The 19,989-nt window shown below is 34.9% G+C and overlaps 1 protein-coding gene across 5 annotated transcripts in view; it reads right to left on the reverse strand.

Moving 5' to 3' along the window:
* LOC104891854 (glutaminyl-peptide cyclotransferase) overlaps positions 1-9,570 on the reverse strand; it is a 70,829-nt gene extending 61,259 nt beyond the window's left edge. Inside the window, exons 1-10 of one of the 5 annotated variants that reach the window (XM_057393808.1) lie at positions 9,084-9,566; positions 8,166-8,222; positions 7,350-7,385; positions 5,830-5,894; positions 4,721-4,784; positions 3,694-3,811; positions 2,699-2,796; positions 1,995-2,065; positions 1,863-1,890; positions 1,690-1,747 (exon numbers count right to left, since the gene is read on the reverse strand). In XM_057393808.1, the coding sequence (XP_057249791.1) occupies positions 1,690-1,747; positions 1,863-1,890; positions 1,995-2,065; positions 2,699-2,796; positions 3,694-3,811; positions 4,721-4,784; positions 5,830-5,894; positions 7,350-7,385; positions 8,166-8,222; positions 9,084-9,296 (808 nt within the window). In that variant the 5' untranslated portion in view covers positions 9,297-9,566. Of the gene's footprint in view, positions 1-1,689; positions 1,748-1,862; positions 1,891-1,994; positions 2,066-2,698; positions 2,797-3,693; positions 3,812-4,720; positions 4,785-5,829; positions 5,895-7,349; positions 7,386-8,165; positions 8,223-9,083 lie in introns of all 5 variants that reach the window. The other 4 variants (XM_057393807.1, XM_010677625.4, XM_010677629.4 and 1 more) reach the window with 4 other exon arrangements.
* Positions 9,571-19,989: the final 10,419 nt, after the last annotated feature.

The raw sequence follows: 19,989 nt of genomic DNA on the forward strand, positions 1-19,989 counted from the left end.
AAGGCTAAAGGGAGCATGATATAACATAAGTAAAAGACTTTACAATTCCGAATAAAAGAACATATAGTATCATTTTCATTTATAAATACATATAGAAGTAGTATCATTTTCATTTATAAAAGAGAATATAGTTCATAATATAGGAGCATGTATCATTTTCATTCGTAGCAGAATATATAATACTGTGATGAACCTTTCTGTGCTATGATTCACTTGCCAAAGAAAGGACTATGCGAAATGAAATGAAATGGTACTTCGTCAAACCTTCCACGCGCAGCAGATTCAATAGCAATTGCAGCTACGCTCTAACTTCCTATTAAAATGCAATGCAGCACAGTCCCCCGCATGAACTAGAGAAGTAGGCAGCCCTCGCGGGGGACTGGCCGCCGCCCACCGCGCCCCCGGTCCCCAGTAGTTTACGACCGACTTCCCAACTGACCAACTCGGACTTTTCTGCCTCGAACGAGACTTTTATCCTGGCTTGAGCTAAGTGGTATGGTAAGGCCTTTGAGGCAGGAATTTGCTTTTAGTAGCACTTCCAATCTTTCTCTCAGTTAATTACGTCAATGGACATTAATGAACCATCATTGATGGACGTTGCACATGACACGATCAATTCGACTCAAGGTCCGGATGATGCGATGCCTTTAAAGCGATAGAAAGAGGAACTCGCTGGTATTCTTATTCTTTGAGTTCACTTCTTTCTTCACTTCCTGTCGACTTTGCAGGATCAAAATTGGACAGAAAGCAGCCGACGATTGATCGTTTTCATTTCAGTTCTGTCCATAAATGTCTTCTTGCTATAGGTGAAGGTGTCTCAAGCTTATAGGAGGTCACAACTCCTCCAAATTAATCCCGCGGACACATATAATTCAGAAGAATATGTATGACCTCCTATAAGCTTGAGACACCTTCACATGCTATACTGCTCACGACGGTGGCGAGGGCCTTTGCTCTACCTCACCACCCTTTACCGGATTTCAGTTGAAAAGAGAAGGATAACTCTGTATTTTGCATTAGTAGCAGCCGGCTACTTTTTCTTCTTTTTGAAATTTACGAACATGCAATAAAAGACCCTACTAGTATGATAAAAGAACATACACGTCTAAGACTCCAAGAGCATATATCACATCTGCGTGTATAATCGAAGTGTTGAACTTATTGCCTATATTTTGTAACTATTACTGTTTTTTTGTTTAATTGATCTCTAGTCTTGCCGTCAAATTGTATGATAAAAAAATCTACATACACTTTATAGTGTTGGACATTGCCACTAATTTCAATAAAATGCTTCTCAATTTCCACAAGAGGTTAGAATCTACCACCAATTGGGTGCTTGGAGTCCTATCTAGGTTCTAGGGTGCTAGTAAGAGATCTATATTACTTGAACTTGTATACCCATGTCTGACACATGTACATGTCCAAGTGTCTGACTTGGCTATTCTATGAAAACTTTCAATAATTTTGGTCCAAAATGAAGTGCCTAAGTGTCCGAGTCACGTCCGAGTATTAAGGATCTGACATGGGTACTTGAGGTGAATTAATGAGAACATGTAATTAAGAAGAGATGCATGCTCCTAACAGTAGTCTCATCATGGAACTACCAGCTTTAGAAGCCATTGATAGTTTCTTAACAGAAGATTGAGCTCAACCAAAAAAAGCAACAACAGGCATCGACAGAAAACTCACCAAATATGCGTTGTTCGTCTTTGTCCCATGCGATGCCATTCAAGATGTCAAAAATATCCTAGAACCAAGCAGTTTTTAACATTTATGAGAAGGTTAAAAAAAAAATTCAAACTCGTGGGATAATAAATCATAAAGGAGGACAATGCAAGTCGGACAAAAATATAAAGACGTACTATTTCACCATCTGCCATCATTCTTTCTCTGGAACAGAACAAAAGAGGGAAAAGTTTTGAGCAGAGGGTTGAAAACACATTGATCATGAGCTGAGAATAGGGAGACTAAATTGAAACATAGGGAATAAACACCTCAAAATGGGAAGGAGAATCCAGCCAAGTACTGTACCATCTTCAGGTGATATTCTGACAATGCAGTCAGTCTGCACAGTGAGAATTCAGTCAGTCTGCATGAAATATCGTCATGATGCAACTTTAAAGAGCTGAAGTTACACTATATCAGAGTAAGTACACAAATGTTGATTAGTATTCCGTGCGTTTGAACTAAAGTCACATATGGAGTAGTTCCAAGCTAGGTTGCACATAGACGAATACGGGTACGGGGGCTGAAAATGTCGAGATTTCAAAATTTTAGGAATGGGTACATGTATCATATCGGGTACTCATACGCGTACGAGTACGGAGTACGTGACCTAGAAGAAGTACCCGTGCTATATAGGATTATAGGTTCCAAGCCCTCATGATTATATTTTTCTCGTGTAAATTTCATGTAGTTGAATAGTGGGAATCTAATCAGAAAAACACTGCAAGTAATGGAAATGTTCCAACTTTTTCCATAAGACGTGATTACTAATTCTGAATCAAGGAGCAAACTACTCTAAGAAAAAAGTACAGGCTATATTCTGAGCAAATTACACGGGAAAATTGCTTTCAAGGTCAGATATCAGTTGCAAAATCCAAGGTACTATGTAAATTTTTGTAGGCAACAGAACTAAGTAAAGCAATTTTGGAATGTTACAAACAAATCCGTAGTAAGACTTGTACATGAAAATTACCGTGACAACATTTGCCCACACCTCCCCGTTCACATACTCCAATTCATTCAGATAAGGCACATCAAGATCCATGTATCTAACAGTTTGCCTCTGTATCTCTGTATTAACAATGAGCATAGTGAGTGAGAAAGCCATGGAAGCTACACTAAAGGCCATTATTCTAAGTTAGACAACTGGAAATGACAGCAGTATGTAGGCACTTTGCATCGAGATACACGTATATCCACGGGTTTCTCTTCTATTACTCCCTCTGTCCCTAATCGTTTGCTCAATAATAAAAAATTAGCTTGTCAAAGATTTGTATTTTTATTCTCAAAACCTTCGTGATTAATTATGTTGAGAGACACATTTTCCCACATTTCCCCATTCACGTACTTCGACTCATTCTAATTAGGCACATCAAGATCCATGTATCTAACAGTTTGCATCTGTATTTCTGTATTAACAATGAGCATAGCGAGTGAGAAAGCCATGGAAGCTACATTAAAGGCCATTATTGTAAGTTAGACAACTGGAATTGACAGCAGGATGTAGGCACAGGGCACTAAGCATCAAGATACACGTAAACACAAGGGTTTCTCTTCTCTATTACTCCCTCCATCCCCAATCATTTGCTCCATTTGCTTTTTAGCGGTTTCAAAAGACACATGTTTGACCATTAATAAATTTAAACTAAAACTGATGATATACATTTATAAAAATTACAACGAATCTAACAAAAACCACAACATATGTTCTTTTTTCCTATATTAATGAATTTTTACAGTCAAAGTTGGTGAACTTCGAACCAAAATGAGAAATGCAGCAAAAACAAAAAATTAGGGACAAGGGGTAACAACTTTATTTTTCGATATGGGCAGTACAAGAGAAAAAACAGATACGTGGAGCAAATCTTACTTCTTTAAGTCTAAACCCAGGTCCCAGAAACACAACAAAAGCAGGGAGTTATGGATTGACAAATTCGCAATCTTTATATTAAGGATAAAGAACAGGACCTTTCATTGTTTTGGGATCAATCTGATAGAGTGTCGATGAGCCATCACTTCCAAACAAAACTTTGCCATCACTTGCCAGTCCCCATCCATCAGCCATTTGGTGAGTGAATTGCCCTATCTGAAATAAACATATTAACAATATCTCAATTACAAAACATCAGGCATCTGAACTAACTAATTAACTGTGCCAGAAAGTAGAAAGTAAGACATATGGACGACTCTGAATTAGAATAAAAGCCACACTGAGGTCTTCAATGAGCAACTGTTAAACAATCAGTCCTACAATTTATCCTTGGCATATTTAATCTCAAACAAATGCAATTAAACTGGATCAGGTGCAATGCAATCCCATGTTTAACGACAAAAGAAGCATTGCAAGAATCATCACTTCTCTTATTTTTCATGAGTTAGGTTCTTATGAGATAATAAGACATATAAGGGTAAAGCTTCAAGTTCTAAGAGGACAAAGTTAATAAACATATCTCAACAAATTTCCTCAATTGATCTCAAAAGTCTTGTAAAATCGAAGTTAAACACCTACAACAAGGGAGCAGAAGTCCTTATGATTTTCCAAAGCACTATTGGGAAATACAGAATGCTAAAAAGTTGGCCTCCTGTAAAATCAACCCAACTACCATATATTGCTTTTGCTTACACTAAGTCCCTTTTACTGGGTTAGCCACTCTAGGAATAAGTCACAGCCGCTTATAAGTTTTGCACAAGCTAGAGTTCCGTTACTGTATATGCAATAAATCTCCAGAGAAACACTTGAGAGACCAAGGACTTTGTAATGAAGTATTGATCTCAACTAGACCTCAATTGTTCTAACTTGAGCACACAACAATGGAAGAAGTCCCCTGGAATAATAGGGAGACTGAAGGGTATAGAAATCAATGAGCTCATGTTCTTGAAGCATTCCAACTCTAGATAAATCTAAATCTAAACAGAAATGACCCGTAGGAGAACAAGAATGCTCAAAAGATACATAAATTCCAACAGAATAAGAAGGGTTTCCAGAGTTACAAACTTTGCTTAAATTGCTCCGGTCATAAATGAAACCAGTATTATGCTCATAAGTCAGTTGATACAACCTGAAAAACAGATTTTATAATCAGGAGTTTATAAAATCATTAGTGTATATCAATTCAAATTTATCAAGAAGGGATATAAAAAATACACATATGGAAAGGGGATGGAAAAAGGTCCACTAGGCTAGTTACTTATCTCCCAATAACATTTAGCATTGATTTGGGTCCCTGAATTTTTAAACTTCTTTGCAGACTTACTATGATGGAGGCAGAAAGTTCTAACCACCGTCTCTGCGCCACAAGTAGTGATGGCCACTGGTGCGGGCTGGGCGGGTCGGACCGTGGGTTGTAGTGGGCTGGGCTGAGATTTCACGGCCCAGGACCGAACCGTGAAATTCATGGGTTGGGTGGGCTGGTCCGCGGGCTGAAAAATCTTGGCCCACATCGGTTTGTTACCGGTTCTCACGGTTCGGGAAGTGGTTTTGGCGGTTCGTGGGTCTAGTGGGCTGGACCGGGCTGGTGGGCCGACATAAGATTTTTTTTTCAAAATTATTTAATTATTGAAATTATTCATTATTGTTATATAAAATCTTTAAAATGAATAAAAATATATACAATTATTAGAATTAATGAATAATTTCATTATTTTAAAATTTGATTGAATTATAATATATGCAATTTGATTAAAATATATACAATTTGATTAAAATATACACAATTTGGTTCAATAATAACTTGGATTGGGCTGGTCCAGTTCATGGGTTGGGCTGGACCGATTTCGTGGTCCGGGCTGGGCGGTTTTAGTAGCGGGCTTTAGTGGGCTGGGCTCAAGAAATCTAGCCCACGACCCACCCACCAATTTCACGGTTCAAGGTGGGCTGGACCGGGCTTTTGCGAGCCCGGCCCACACGGCCCACGAGGTGGGCTGGGTTGGATGGGCTGGATTGGCCCGCACTGTTGGCCATCTCTAGCCACAAGTAAAACTTGCATACAAGGAAATGTAAATCATGATTGACACAAGAATTTCATGATATCATTGGTCTTTTACAGATTTCCACATACATAAGTCCCTACAGAATTGAAAAAATTGCAACTCTCTGATACAAACCTTTCATCAACTAGTGTCAATCCTTCCCCAAAATAAGATAAATCCATTGTCTGAAGTGCCTCAACCTACAGAAATCAATAGAGAATTAGTCAAAAGAAGCCTAAACACATAGTTGGGTTTAGATTTTCTCGCCGATGAAGAACTTTCTAGCTTTATATAAAAATGTACAAATTAAAGTTCTCACAAAATTACTAAGGGTTTATCAGGATTCATTATATATTGTGTACTAATTTTAGATTGTTGTAGTTTTGAAAGACATTTTTCAAGGTCGCCATTCGCAGTCCAAGAAAGGCAGCCCTTTCATTGGCGATCAGGGTCGAACCAGAGGCCCCCGTCTGGTTTTTGTGGATAACATTGCTTTCTCTAATCTCCAATAATAGATGACCTACCCAACCTTCCTCACCTCATGTTTGATTCGATAAGTACTTAGACTTCGAAGCATTTTTTATACTCGCTGATCAGGAGATCCCCATTCTCAATTCGATAAGTACTTAAGACTCCGAAAGCATTTTTTATGCTCGCTGATCAGGAGATCCCCATTCTCGAACCCCAGTTTTTGGCAAACAAGAGATACTACTTATCCTAGACTGTATAGGACGAAGGGGAGGGATGCATCACAATAAGTGGTTGGTCGTCTGCTACAAGATCAAAGATGACAACATGTGGTGTTGATAGAGCATCAATATGTAAGTATGTAGCGGTAAACATTTAACAAAATAAAAGTGAAAAAAAAAATCAGTTTTCGGTATCGTGATGTCAGTGTGGGAGGTATTGATTTGTTACAAACTAGATGGGAAGCAAAGTTAGATGGCTACAAAAGGGGCAAATAACGGGGACAAAAAAATGACCATGTGGATATAGTCCAGTTGATATATGCAATTCTTATTACCCTTGTATTTTTAGGCATAGCAAGATTGGCTAAGAGTAAAATTTGTTCACATAAATCGCATCTGAATATCCTTAAACCTACCCTATAACATGATGGGGAAAAATAAGTATAGCTTATTGTGAAGATCGCTTAGTTTTTTTTAGAGCATAACAAACAGCAGATGATTAAGTAGCAAGTCGCATAGAAGTAAAATGTTCTGCACAATTACTCAACAACCACAATTAAAGCACAAAGGATTCCTGCGTCTATTCACACCCAAACTCCAGAAAAATGTAGGCATATTCTAAGAAAACAGGTAATTTAGCTCTCCAGCAGTTACATAGGTGTAGTGTATCCTGGCATAGAATGACTTAATGAATGTATATGTAGTTGTTGTGTGATTTAATCATATTGATCTTCTGGTACGATCACATTCATAGAAGAAAAATGACATAAAGGGTTTTTAAGTGAAAATTTGTTATTGGAAACACATCATGACATCAGACTAACTGTATAACAGAATTTTAACCTTTATACTCTCCTTTTGGTTCTCCCTTCACCATCCAGCCAGTCTCCAATAAACAACACTGAGCTATAAGCATAATAGAAGTACTAGATTCATGTAAGTTAATTCATGAACTGTGTGATGTACCTTTCCTGTTTGCAGTGTTACTCTCCTCACTGTAGACTGCAAGGTCAAAGATCAAGTCAGATAAGATAAACCAATACTAAAAATTCAGCTACTAAAGCTGTGTTCTCTTCACGTTATTTGACCTGAACTTGTTCATAAGAGGGGTTAGAACTTATTGGAACTTATATGAACTTATCGTAACTTACTAGAACTTATTGGAACTTCTTTGGACTTATTAGAGACTTGAACATTTGTTTTAAGGTGAAGAGAATGCACCCTAAAATCATTGAAGCACAGGAAACCAACATCTACAGAACAGAACTCAAATCAATCTACAATATCAGATAGCAAGTATTGTCTCCTAATCAAAGATTATGTAAACTACACATGTAATTCCTGTTTACGAAAGGACATATTCCAGTTAAGAAGCTCAACTACGACCATAGGAGAGATCTACAAACTACTGCAAATTGACTCATGTGACAGATCATACAATGCCATTAAACAAAATAACTTCCACTTATTCTATGTCCTAGTTGACAGTATACAGATAATATCATAACAAGGGATGTTGAAGCTTGAAACTAATCACTATCATTGCATTTTGATTGTACTATGCATTAGATGTCCAGAGTAACACTCCCTCCTTTTGCATGTAGATGTTCAACTTCTTTTTGGCACGCATTTTTTGCTAGGAAAACTAAAGGTTTAAAGAATAAACTCGTATGAGGTGAAAAACATCCGATAACTGAAATCCAGTGAAACGGAGGAAGTATCATTTTCTCAGTTTTATGTTGAAAGTACAGCCAAAAACTCAAAATTCAATGAAGAGTTTACCATTCCATAAAGACCAGTTGATTCATAAAGTGTGTTGTTTCCCCCATAAAGAAGTCCCTGAAAAAAACCACATGTTTCCAGAAAACAAGATAACTTTCTAATATCAGCATCATAAAGGGACCTCTACATTGAAATTAGACCCTAATTTATCATTTCATGGATTAAAATTGAGCCCATTTCTTAGTAAGTACTCCCTCCGTCCCATAATATAGTGCTTCTTTCTTTTTTACACAGTCTCCAAGACGTAACTTTGACCTTTAATATCTCCAATTTCGTATTAATAAAAAATATAAAAAGTTGATATTATGAAACTACACATTGAAACGAATCTAACAAGATCCCACATGAATATGTTTTTTTATATATACAAATGAGAATATTCGGTCAAAGTTTTTAAAGTTTGATCCACCAAAAATGAAGTAGGCATTATATTATGGAACGGGGGAGTATAAAAATAGCTTTATATTCTAATGAAATCAACCATAATTATATGAAAAACCATGAAATTGAAGAATCCCACCTAATGTACAAGCAAAAGAAAAATCATTACTTTCTTGATCAATCATACATTACCATGTTCTTACATAGCACAAAAATTCCCAAAAAAATATCACATAGAAGATTTTGCTCTTTTTTCTCTCATCAATTCTTACTTCAAATTCTAATAATCCAAATTAACAATCTACAGAAAAATGTGTCAATTATGCAATTACGACCAGTATATAATCAGACTAATGATTTACCATACCATCAAATTAAAAGGGAATCATCAATTGGACTTTTAATTCAAAACAACCCAATTAACTGACCATATAATTTAAACAAAGTTTTTCTTAGAATAATGAAACAGGTATTACCCAGATGAAAAAACAAGGAAAACATACAAATTAAAGAAAGTTAAAGGTATTTTATACTGACCTCAGTAAAAGCTCTGGGATCATGAGGATAGACATTGACAACTTCAATGGTATAAATTTGAGGCAATTGAATATTTTTCTGGGAATCAAGAGGTAATGCCGACAAAGTGTTTGATAAAATGCTTAAAGGTACGAGGAAACCAAGTAAGCATGCAATGGAGACAGCTCGAGATAACCTTTTGTAACAGGGAGCAAGTATACATTCACTTGCCATGGCTCAATGACAAGCTTTTACTATACAGTTACACTATTATTAGCTGTTCTTATTATTAAAATTTCTCATGATGAACCAAGTGGGTCGTGAGATCGCTTAGTGGTGTTGATATCACCTCAAGAGTTTGAGGATAAGCCTCTATCTCTCTTAGAAGGGATTATTAGTTTCCCTCTCCTTGTAACGGATTTCTTTTTTTTTTTTGAAAGGACCCTCGAAAAGGGGCTACTGCATTAAATCTTCAATGGCCAAAGAAACAATAGAAGCCGGGAAGTCACTCCTCCACACACGTTTGTTTTTTCATCTTATTTCTGCTAACTTATTTAAGGTAATTCTTTTTAATTTTCTTTGAACTTATTTGAGGTTGACCACAACAATATTTTATAAAATGTTAGAATTTATTAAAACTTATTTAAATTAATGGTTTTTTCACTATATAACCTTGATAATTTTTTTTACCCTTTCAACTTTTTAAATTCACCATATACCCCCCACTTTTTAAAAAATACATCCAATTACCCTTGATGACTAGTGGTGTTAGACTTCCGTTACTCATTAATCCCTAAATCCCCCTCTAACCCTAATTCCTCCTCTAAATCTAATTAACTAACCTAAACCTAACCTAAACCTAACCCCTAACCCATAATCTATTAATATTCTAACCCATAATCTAATACTCTAACCCTAATCCTAACCCTAACCCTAACCACCCAACCGCCACCCCATTCCCCTACTTCGCAGCCCCCTCCCCTAACAGCCCCGCAACGCCCTCCTCCCTCCCCTACCCCGCAGCCCCCATCCCCCTCCCCTTCCGCTGCTGAATTATGCAACCCCCTCCCCTTCCCCCTCCGTTACGCAACCCCACAACCGCCTCCTCAGTATACCCGCACCCCCTCCCCCTCCCTCGCATCCCACGCATAATAGGTTGGGCTAGAGGTGTGGGCTAGGCGTGGTATAGATAGGGGAGTGGGTGTGGGTTGATCCGTGGAAACTACTGGACCACAGGATTGAGAAAGGGGGCGCGGTGCGGGCAAGGGAGTGGCCAATAGGGGTTGTTGAGCCGCGGGGTTGTAAGTGTCCCGCGGGTGAAAAGGAATGGAGATATGGTTTGGAGTGGGGGAATGTGGGTTGAAGGAGGTGTTTGGATTTCTGTTTGGTCTGGAATTATGGTGAGGAGGAGGTGGGCTGGACTGAGGATTAGGAAAAGGGAGGAGTAAGGGTGGAAGTTGGATGTGGGCTTGGGGGAGATATATAGGCAGCTTTGTAGAGTGGAGTATTGTCCAGGAATTCATATGAATGAGGGTTTGGGGTATGGAGATTAGCAAAAGGGAAAACGGATTCATTGAATGTGACGTGGCGGGAAATATATATTTTGCATGCTCAAATCAAGACACTTATAGCCACGATGCTTGGACAGAAAACCAAGGAACACGCATGGAGTAAAACGTGCTTAGAGTTTGTTAATGGTGGAGGAAGAGAGATGAGGATAACATAGACACCCAAAAACACGAATGTGGGAATAAGTGGGTTGACGATGATAGAGAGATAGAGTGGGAGAGGCGAAGGAGAGAACTTTGCTAGGGAGGACATAGTGAAGGTAAGTAGCCATATTTATGGCGTGTGGCTAAAAAGATGGAGGGATGGAAGTGTGAAGAAGGAGAGTTTGAACGGTATTATTTATAGTGCGAATTTTTCATTCAGCTTTATCGTTTTTAGAAGAAGTGTAAGGACAATAGAATAGGAAATACATGCCATGTTGCGCACATTGTTTTTGGAAAGGTGCATTGTCAAACTCACGACCATTATCACATTGAAAACTTTTTATATTACGTTCGAATTGAGTTTTTAGATTACATATCCATTCTTTTTATTTGGCGTTTTTAATGTTTTCAAAAAAAGCCTCTTTATATATATTATTAATCAATGGATATGTAATCTAAAAAATTGAAAAAAGAATATCAACAAGTGATTCACACCAATCATATATTTAAATGTAAGAAAATAAGCACCACTTCTATTTATATCATCTAACTCATCTTCCTCTCCATCTTTCTCATACAAAACACACCGTCTATATCCATCCTTACTCCGTTCTTCACTAGGGGAAAAAAAAGGAAGGGCTGCGGAGGAAGGGCTGCGCTTTTTCTAAAAGCGCAGCCCTACTAGTGAAGGGCTGCGCTTTTTTTAAAAAGCGCAGCCCTACATAGCAGAAGGGCTGCGCCTTATAAAAATGCGCAGCCCTACTAAGTGAAGGGCTGCACTTTTTTAAAAGGCGCAGCCCTTCTGCTATGTAGGGCTGCGCTTTTTAAAAAAAGCGCAGCCCTTCCTGAAAAAATTTGAAATTTCGAAATCACGGGCTTTGAAATATTGAGCGGGATTCGTCAAATATATTATCCCTCATTCTCTCTCCTCTCTCATGTCCCTCATTATTCCTTTCCTCCTTCTCTCTCATCCTCTCTTCTCTCTCATCCTCTCTTCTCTCTCAAAAACTCCCATAAACATTTGCGACAAAAACCTTGAAATGATTTGCACTAAACATGGCGACGGAGTCCGATTGCCTATTGTGATACCTTTTCGGAAGCAGAACAGGCCAACGAGTCAAACTCACTGCTATGCCGTGACGTTTAGGCTTTTTAAGCCATCCGAGTTCGTTTAAGCCTCCAAATAGGCATTTTAAGTTTTTTCGAAAATTTTTTTCCCCTTAAATAATGTATTAGGGTTTTGTTTTATGTATTTAAACATTATTAGGTTAATGTTTGGAGGTAGTTCTTGTATTTTCAGATCTATAATGTTCTTGTATACTTCTCTTTGTTTATTTTGATTAATGTTCTTGTATACTTCTCTTTGTTTTGATTAATGTTCTTGTATACTTCTCTTTGTTTATTTTGATTAATGTTCTTGTATACTTCTCTTTGTATATAATTTCTTGTATTTTCATCTTAGTTTTTGTTCCTTTTTTTCATTTTCGTTTCATTCTTTTTTTTGTTTTGGGTTTAGTATTTTCGTATCGTTTCTCTTCTCTTCTGTTTAATTTCAGAAAATGTGAGATTATGAGTAAAAAAATGTCAAAAAAAAAATTTTTTTTTTAATTTTTTTTTTGGTAGGAAGGGCTGCGCTAGTTAGGAAAAAGTGCAGCCCTTCTAGCTCAGAAGGGCTGCGCTTTTTCCTAACTAGCGCAGCCCTTCTAAGCTAGAAGGGTTGCGCTTTTCTAGCGCAACCCTACTTAAAAAGTGAAGGGCTGCTACTGAAAGGGCTGCTGTCAAAAAGCGCAGCCCTTCATCATTTTTCCACTAGTGCTTATCTCATGTATAACGATATGTTATAGATATACAACTAGTTGAACATTACCCTCAAACTTGAGGATGATCTGATGAGGAAACCCACATTCTCATGGTTGGGCATTCTACCATTGTACATCGAGCTTTCCTCAAATGAAATTAGTCCAAAATACAAGTGATACTCGCAATCTACATCTTTTGCGGGTTGTTTGGCAATCGACTATATTGTTGTTGGTTTTTGGCTGCTTTAATTGGCTTGTTTGACTGGCTGGAAGCATTGGTTGTATGTATTGACTTTTTAAGTTGGTTGTTTAAGTCAGTTGTTTGCAAAAATGTTTTGAAAATGAAGTGTGGTTGTGGATTGTTTATTAGAGAGTTTGTGGGCCAACAAGCCGAAAGACAATCCAAAAAGCTGCTCCAGGTTTCATTTTGGTTTAAAAGCCAACTTTTCAGCCAACCAAAAAGCCAATAACCAAACACTTTTTTTGGCTGTTTGACCAAATTAAAAAGCTAAAAGTCAATAAAAAAAAGCCATTTAGCAAACATATCTCTTTATGCTGCTCTAAGTGCAATTCTCTAAGCATTAAGAGTTGCTTTTTTAGTAAATTTCGTTTTATATATAACAAGAATCAAGATCTCTCTAAGAATCATCTTCCAACTCAAAAAGTTGATAGTTTGATTCTAAGCTTACCTTTATATAATCCCTTACGCTAAAAAGATTAATATATATTGAGATACTAGATATTGTGTCTTATGTATACTAGAATACTAATTGAGAATGGAGTGGATGGGAGCCTGGGAGGTGAGCCCTTTCATCTTTCACCCACATGTTGTGGGTTTGATTCTTATCAGGAGGTTTGGAAAGCTTTGGGATATTTTGTATTTAGGTTCTCTGTGAAAAGGCGTTAATGTAATTTATCTTACCATTTTTTTTTAAAATACTAGATAACTAGATCAATGCTAATTGCTACTACATAACAAGACCAAAATTAACCATAATTCTTAAAAAGCTTTACTGGTAAGAGACCACCTACTTTTAAATTAAAATTAGGCAATGGTAAGCCCAATATTAAAAAGAAAATTAGCCCAATAGTGACTAGGTTAATTTCTTTTGGTGACTAGTTTAATCCATTTAATGACTAGGTCTACATTTATATTAAAATTAGACCGTCTCTTTTAATAATTTTTGTACTTTTTATATATTTCCTTAAACTAAACAGGAAATTACACATTAATTGAAATGGTTGATGTTGTGCCTTATGTACACTAAACCAATGCTATCACATTACATGACCAAAATAAACCATAATGTTGTAACGAATTGGGGAGAACACAAGGGAGAGAAACCCAGAAGCCCACAAATCAGAACCCACAGCGAGGTTCCATCCTAAAACCAATTGGCATTAGGAGGAGTATCCCGCTTGGGTTATAAACTGAAAGCTCTTTGCTTACTTTTTCAATGTGGGACAAATACTACTCACACTTGCACCTAACAATCTCCCCCTCATGTGTGAGCCTATACACTCCCTGTTGAACAAATTCGCACCCATAACCTACAGAGCTCAATGCCATAAGACCTAACAGATTGTGTCCCTATCAGATGGTGCGACAAGATAGAACCTGGCGCCGATACCACTTGTTGTAACGAATTGGGGAGAACACAAGGGAGAGAAACCCAGAAGCCCACAAACCAGAGCCCACAACGAGGTTCCATCCTAAAACCAATTGGCAATATGAGGAGCATCCCGCTTGGGTTATAAACTGAAAGCTCTTTGCTTACTTTTTCAATGTGGGACAAATACTACTCACACTTGCACCTAACACATAATCTTTTTTTTTATTCGGTAATTTAATGACCTAAACAAGCTTAGCCCTCATGAGTTAGGAAGTAAGAAGGAGATCCAAACTCATAAAGAAACTTTTAGAGACTGTAAACTGAAAATTTATACCCGAAAGTAAATATCCACACAAACATCACATATTTGAGGTTAATACATGAGAGTCAAACTTGCAATCTTAAAGTTGGGAGGCGGTGGGAGCTCCAACCATGAGCTCCCACATGATTCTCATTTCTCAACCATAATCCTTGATAAACTATAATCTTTGGCTACCAACTCCAAATAATTCCATATCGTGCCAAAGTTATAAGATACAAAAGGCAAAACCCCACGCCAATAATAGAAATACCATCACCTAACCACTACCACCATATCCGTACACGTATCCCAAAAGATATCACATAGAAAATTTGCACTTTTTTCTCTCATCTATTATTAAGTCAAATTCTCAGAAACCAAATCTACAATCTACAGAAAAAATTGTCATTATGCAATTATGAGCAGTATATGATCAGATTATTGATCTACCAAACCATTATATTAAAAGAAAATCATCAATTCTAGATTTTTAATTCAAAACAACCCAAATAATTGAGCATATAATTTAAACAAAGTTTTCTTAGAATAATGAAAAAAAGTACTTACCAAGGAAAACAGATAAATTAAAGAAAGTTAAAGGTATTTGATGCTGACCTCATTATCATGAATTTGAGATATCATATTTTATATATTTCTTATTTTTGCGTCAATCTTATGTTCTTAACACGTGGCTTTTAGTTATTATTTAATAGTAACAACAAAATAACTTTTTTTTTTTTTTTGAAAGGAACAACAAAATAACTTAATATAATAATAACAATGACATTTATAATGGTAACAACAAGATTAATAATAATTATCAATATTAATAATTAATAAGTACAACAACAATAATAATTCTTTTGAACAAATATACTAGTAAATAATAATACTCCCTTTGTATTTTTTTATCTTTCTCACTTAGAATCTTGACACTATTCACAATTAGAGATAATCTTTTAGATTTTTCTCAATATATAAGAAAAAATATAGTCATGTGGGATCTTGTTTGATTCGTCTCAACAAGTACTTTATTAATATTCAATTATTATAATTTTTATTAATATGTAGTGAAAGATATTTAATAATAATGAGTTTTTAAATATAAGCATGATATGATCTATCTGATCTGGTCTGATATGATCTGATCTGATCTGATCTGATCTGAACTTATTTTTTCTGATCTGATCTGAACTTATTTTTTCTGATCTGATCTGATTAGATCTGAAATAAGCAAAAATAAGGTGAACTGAACATAGTCTAAGTCAAATTCTCACAAACCAAATCTGCAATCTACAGAAAAAATTGTCATTATGCAATTATGAGCGGTATATGATCAGACTATTGATCTACCACACCATTAAATTAAAAGAAAATCATCAATTCTAGATTTTTAATTCAAAACAACCCAAATAATTGAGCACATAATTTAAACAAAGTTTTCTTAGAATAATGTAAAAAAGTACTTACTACCCAGATGAAAAGACAAGGAAACCAGAGAAAGCCTTGGTAACCAACTGTTTGAGTCCAAAAAAGACTCAAACACTCAAAAAGTTACACAATGGTACCATTATAACCTGGTATTGGTATCAAATTGTTATCAGGATTGGTACCAAGCAACCTTACTTTGGTATCAAAATTTTCGGACAATGGTACAATCTAACCTAGCATTGGTACCAACAACACGCGTGTGAAATTTTTAAGGCTTAAAATGACCAAATTTCCCCCGTTTGAGTCCCCTAAGAGACTCAAACGGTTGGTTGCCTAGACAAACTCAGGAAAACAGATAAATTAAAGAAAGTTAAAGGTATTTGATGCTCACCTCATTAAAAGCTCCAGATGTTAGTAAGGGTCTGTTCTCCCCATCTTATTTTCAGTTCAGTTCAGCTCCAATAAGTTCAGTTCAGTTCAGCTCCAATAAGTTCAGTTCAGTCGAGTTCAGTTCAGTTTAGTTCAGTTAAGCTCAGTTCAGCTCTATTCTTTTATAATCATTTTGTTAAAAATTATTATTATGTTGGTATAATTTATTTTAATAATTACTGATCTTATTATTATTATTATTATTATTATTATTGTTATCATTATTATTATTTAAATATATATCATTACTATTAAGTATTATTATTATTATTGTTGTTGTTTCTATATATTATTTTGTTTATTATACCTTTACTCATATTATTACTATTATTATTAGGAGGAATATGGTTTAGGTCAAAGCACAAATAAACCCACTTTTTTTAGCCCATAAACCAATCAAATCGCGTCAAGACGTTTTATGATGTAATTTTCGCGGTCCAACCCAATCATTATTTTTATTACTAAATATTTTTATATTATTAAAACTAATTATTAAAATAGTAATATTAATTTACTTCTTAGATATTATTGTTATTATATATCATCATCAAGTATTAATATATTTTAATACAAATAATATAAAATAATTATTATTAATTATCATTATTATCATTAATTATTATTATTATTAATTTATGATTATTAATATTATTTATTTATAACTATCATTTAAAAATATCCAAAATACTTATTATTATTCATTATTATTACTTATCATTATAATTATTATTTAATATTCATATTATTATTGTTTAAAATATTATTTATATATTTATTACATTCAATAATTTAATTCAATTCAATTCAATTCAATTCAATTCAGTTCAGTTCAGTTCAGTTCCGATAAGTTCAGTTCAGTTCAGCTCCAATAAGTTCAGTTCAGCTGTTTTATGCCGAGGAGAACAGGCCCTAAATATCTAGCACGCAGGGGTATAACTGTAATTCTATAAATGTACAAGAGACAATGAATAAAAAAGTGACTTCGAAAAATACGACGCTAGTCATGTAACTATAAATAGTGTTTATGCACCTAATAACAAGTGTTCATGATATATAAATAGTTTTTATGCAACCCAATTAGAGTAAAGGTGAAATTGTTAGTCAACCAAAAAAATGACCTCGAAAAATGTAATGTTAAGAAATAGTAGTAGTGTTTATGTAGCTACAAATAGCGTTCACATATCTACTAATGGTGTTTATACAACTAACAAATATTGTTCGTGAAAAATAAACAGTGTTCATGCAACACAACTAGTGCTTTTATATATTAAAAGGTAGATAAAAAAACTACAAACAAAAATATTTTTTTTTCTTATTGTCTTTTATTACTTTTTTATTCCTTAATACACATGTTAGTAAACATCTAGCAATTAGATATTTGTCATAGCTCAATGAGGATAGACATTGACAATTAAGTTGATAAAGGTCTTAAAATTTGATAGAATTGTCGTGTAATTTGACCTTTCCTTTTGTTTTTCAAAAAAATGGTAAATATGAGTTAGATTTTTTTTTAATTGAAGGTATATTTATAATTTAGGGTGGACACCAATTCCTCTCCTATTTTTTTTATATAATAAAGATAATTCCTTCATTTTTTAATAATTTATCTATTTTCTTTTTAGATTGTCACTTCTTTGTTTATCCAATTACTTAATTTGAATGGGATTACCAATTTTTCATTATTTATCTACCTGCTAACTACAACTAGTGCTTTCAATGAAAAAATATAATAGGAATTAGTGTTTTTTTTTTTTGTTATAAACAATCTTTATAGTCACTTTTTTTTTTTTTTGCAAAAAATAACTTTTCAATTTTTTCTTTTGCAACTTACAACCTTAAACAAAAAAAAAATTGTGAGATGAAACCTTTTTCATTTTTCCATCATTGACTGTTAAGTTTTTGGCGTTGATTTTCAGTTCGTTTACTCCCATCTCTCTTACAATTCATTTCCCTCCCTTTTCTATCCTAAATTAAACAAAAAAAAACATTTGAAAAGTTATGTGCAAAAATCTGTTGAAAAGTTGTGTGCAAAAATCTGTTGAAAAGTTGTATGCAAAAAAACAATTTTGTTAGCGAAGGGTTTTATAAGAGAAAAGAGGAAAATAGAGCTAAAAAAGGGAGGGAAATGAATTGTAAAATAGGTGGAAGTGAACGAATTGACAGTCAATGCCAAAAACGTAACAGCCAATGACGGAAAAAAACAAAAGGTTTCATCTCGCAAAAAATTTTTGTATAAGATTGTAAATTGCAAAATAAAATTAAAAGGTTGTTTTTCGTAAAAAGTGACTATAAAAAATTACGTCTGACAAAAAAAAAAACTCTATTTGTTAGTATATTTTATCGTCATTGAAAGTATGATGGCCTTTTTATTGATTTTAACGATAGGATTTCTCTATGAATGGAAAAGGGGTGCTTCGGATCGGGAGTAATCACTAGTGATAGGGCAAAAATAGGGGGGAAGGACAAAGGAAAGAGCGATGCCTACAATAAATCAATTGATTCGTCATGGTAGAGAAGAAAAACGGCGCACGGACCGTACTCGAGCTTCGGATCAATGTCCCCAGAAGCAAGGATTCCCCTTTCCTCGTGTTTCCAATTTCCGAAAGAAAATTAAATTAGGGTATTCTGATTCATTGGCGCGTCGCACCAAAAAGAGCGAAATTCCTTCCCGCGCCGCATGTAGTTAGTAGTTAGCAAGTGGATAATTAATGAAAAGCTAATAAAATCAATTATGATTTTTATGAATAATAATATATATGATGATTGTAACTGACCCGGGACATCATCCGGACCAAAATGATCAAAATACAAGTTCAATAATCTAAAATCGAAGAAATCAAACAAACAACTACATTATAGAGCAACACAAACTGGTAAAACCCTAAAAGTAGATAATAATGGGTGTTTGGTTGAGAGAGTTTTGGGGTATAAAGAGAGGTTTGAGATGAATAGAGAAGTTCGATTAGTCCAAATCTCTAATGAGAGTATTTAATTGGTTGAGAGAGGATTGAAAGAGAGATTTTAACCCAAAAAGCTAATTTTAAAAAAGCTACTAGTAGGAGCTTTTTGGAAGAGAGTTTTGTAAATTTAGCTGTGTAATGATTAATATATCTTAAAGTTGGTCATATATACTACCTTTTACCAAAAAAAACACCAATAGATTCTTCTAAAATCTTTATTGATCATTTTACCTAATAATAAGTACCAATCGGCGCACTAACATATATCTACCAAATACTTTCACACAAACAACTAGTCAAACCAGCCAATACAATCAAGTGAATCAACTAATCACTAACAGTAGCTAATGCAAACAGTTAATTGCTAATAGCTAACCTCTAATTGCCAAACAGGATCAATTAAGAGAGAGAGTTATCAAAGTGCAGCAGAGTTCAGAAAAATTAAATTATTGTACTCAGTTAACAAGATCTTATCAATTAGGTCTTCATCATCTTGATTACTATAGTTCATGTGCGTATTATCATCCTTGAAAATCTCATCGTTGTGCACGTTTATCCTTCGGTGACACATCTTCTCCATTTTTTCTTGATTCAAAAGGTATCGATGAAACTATATTGAGAACCTCGGAAGGTCGATCGAGCGAAATAAATTAAGGAGAGAGAAAATTGGGGGTATGGATAT

This window comes from Beta vulgaris, chromosome 4, assembly GCF_026745355.1.
Source record: "Beta vulgaris subsp. vulgaris cultivar EL10 chromosome 4, EL10.2, whole genome shotgun sequence".
In the NCBI taxonomy this organism is placed as follows: domain Eukaryota; kingdom Viridiplantae; phylum Streptophyta; class Magnoliopsida; order Caryophyllales; family Amaranthaceae; genus Beta; species Beta vulgaris.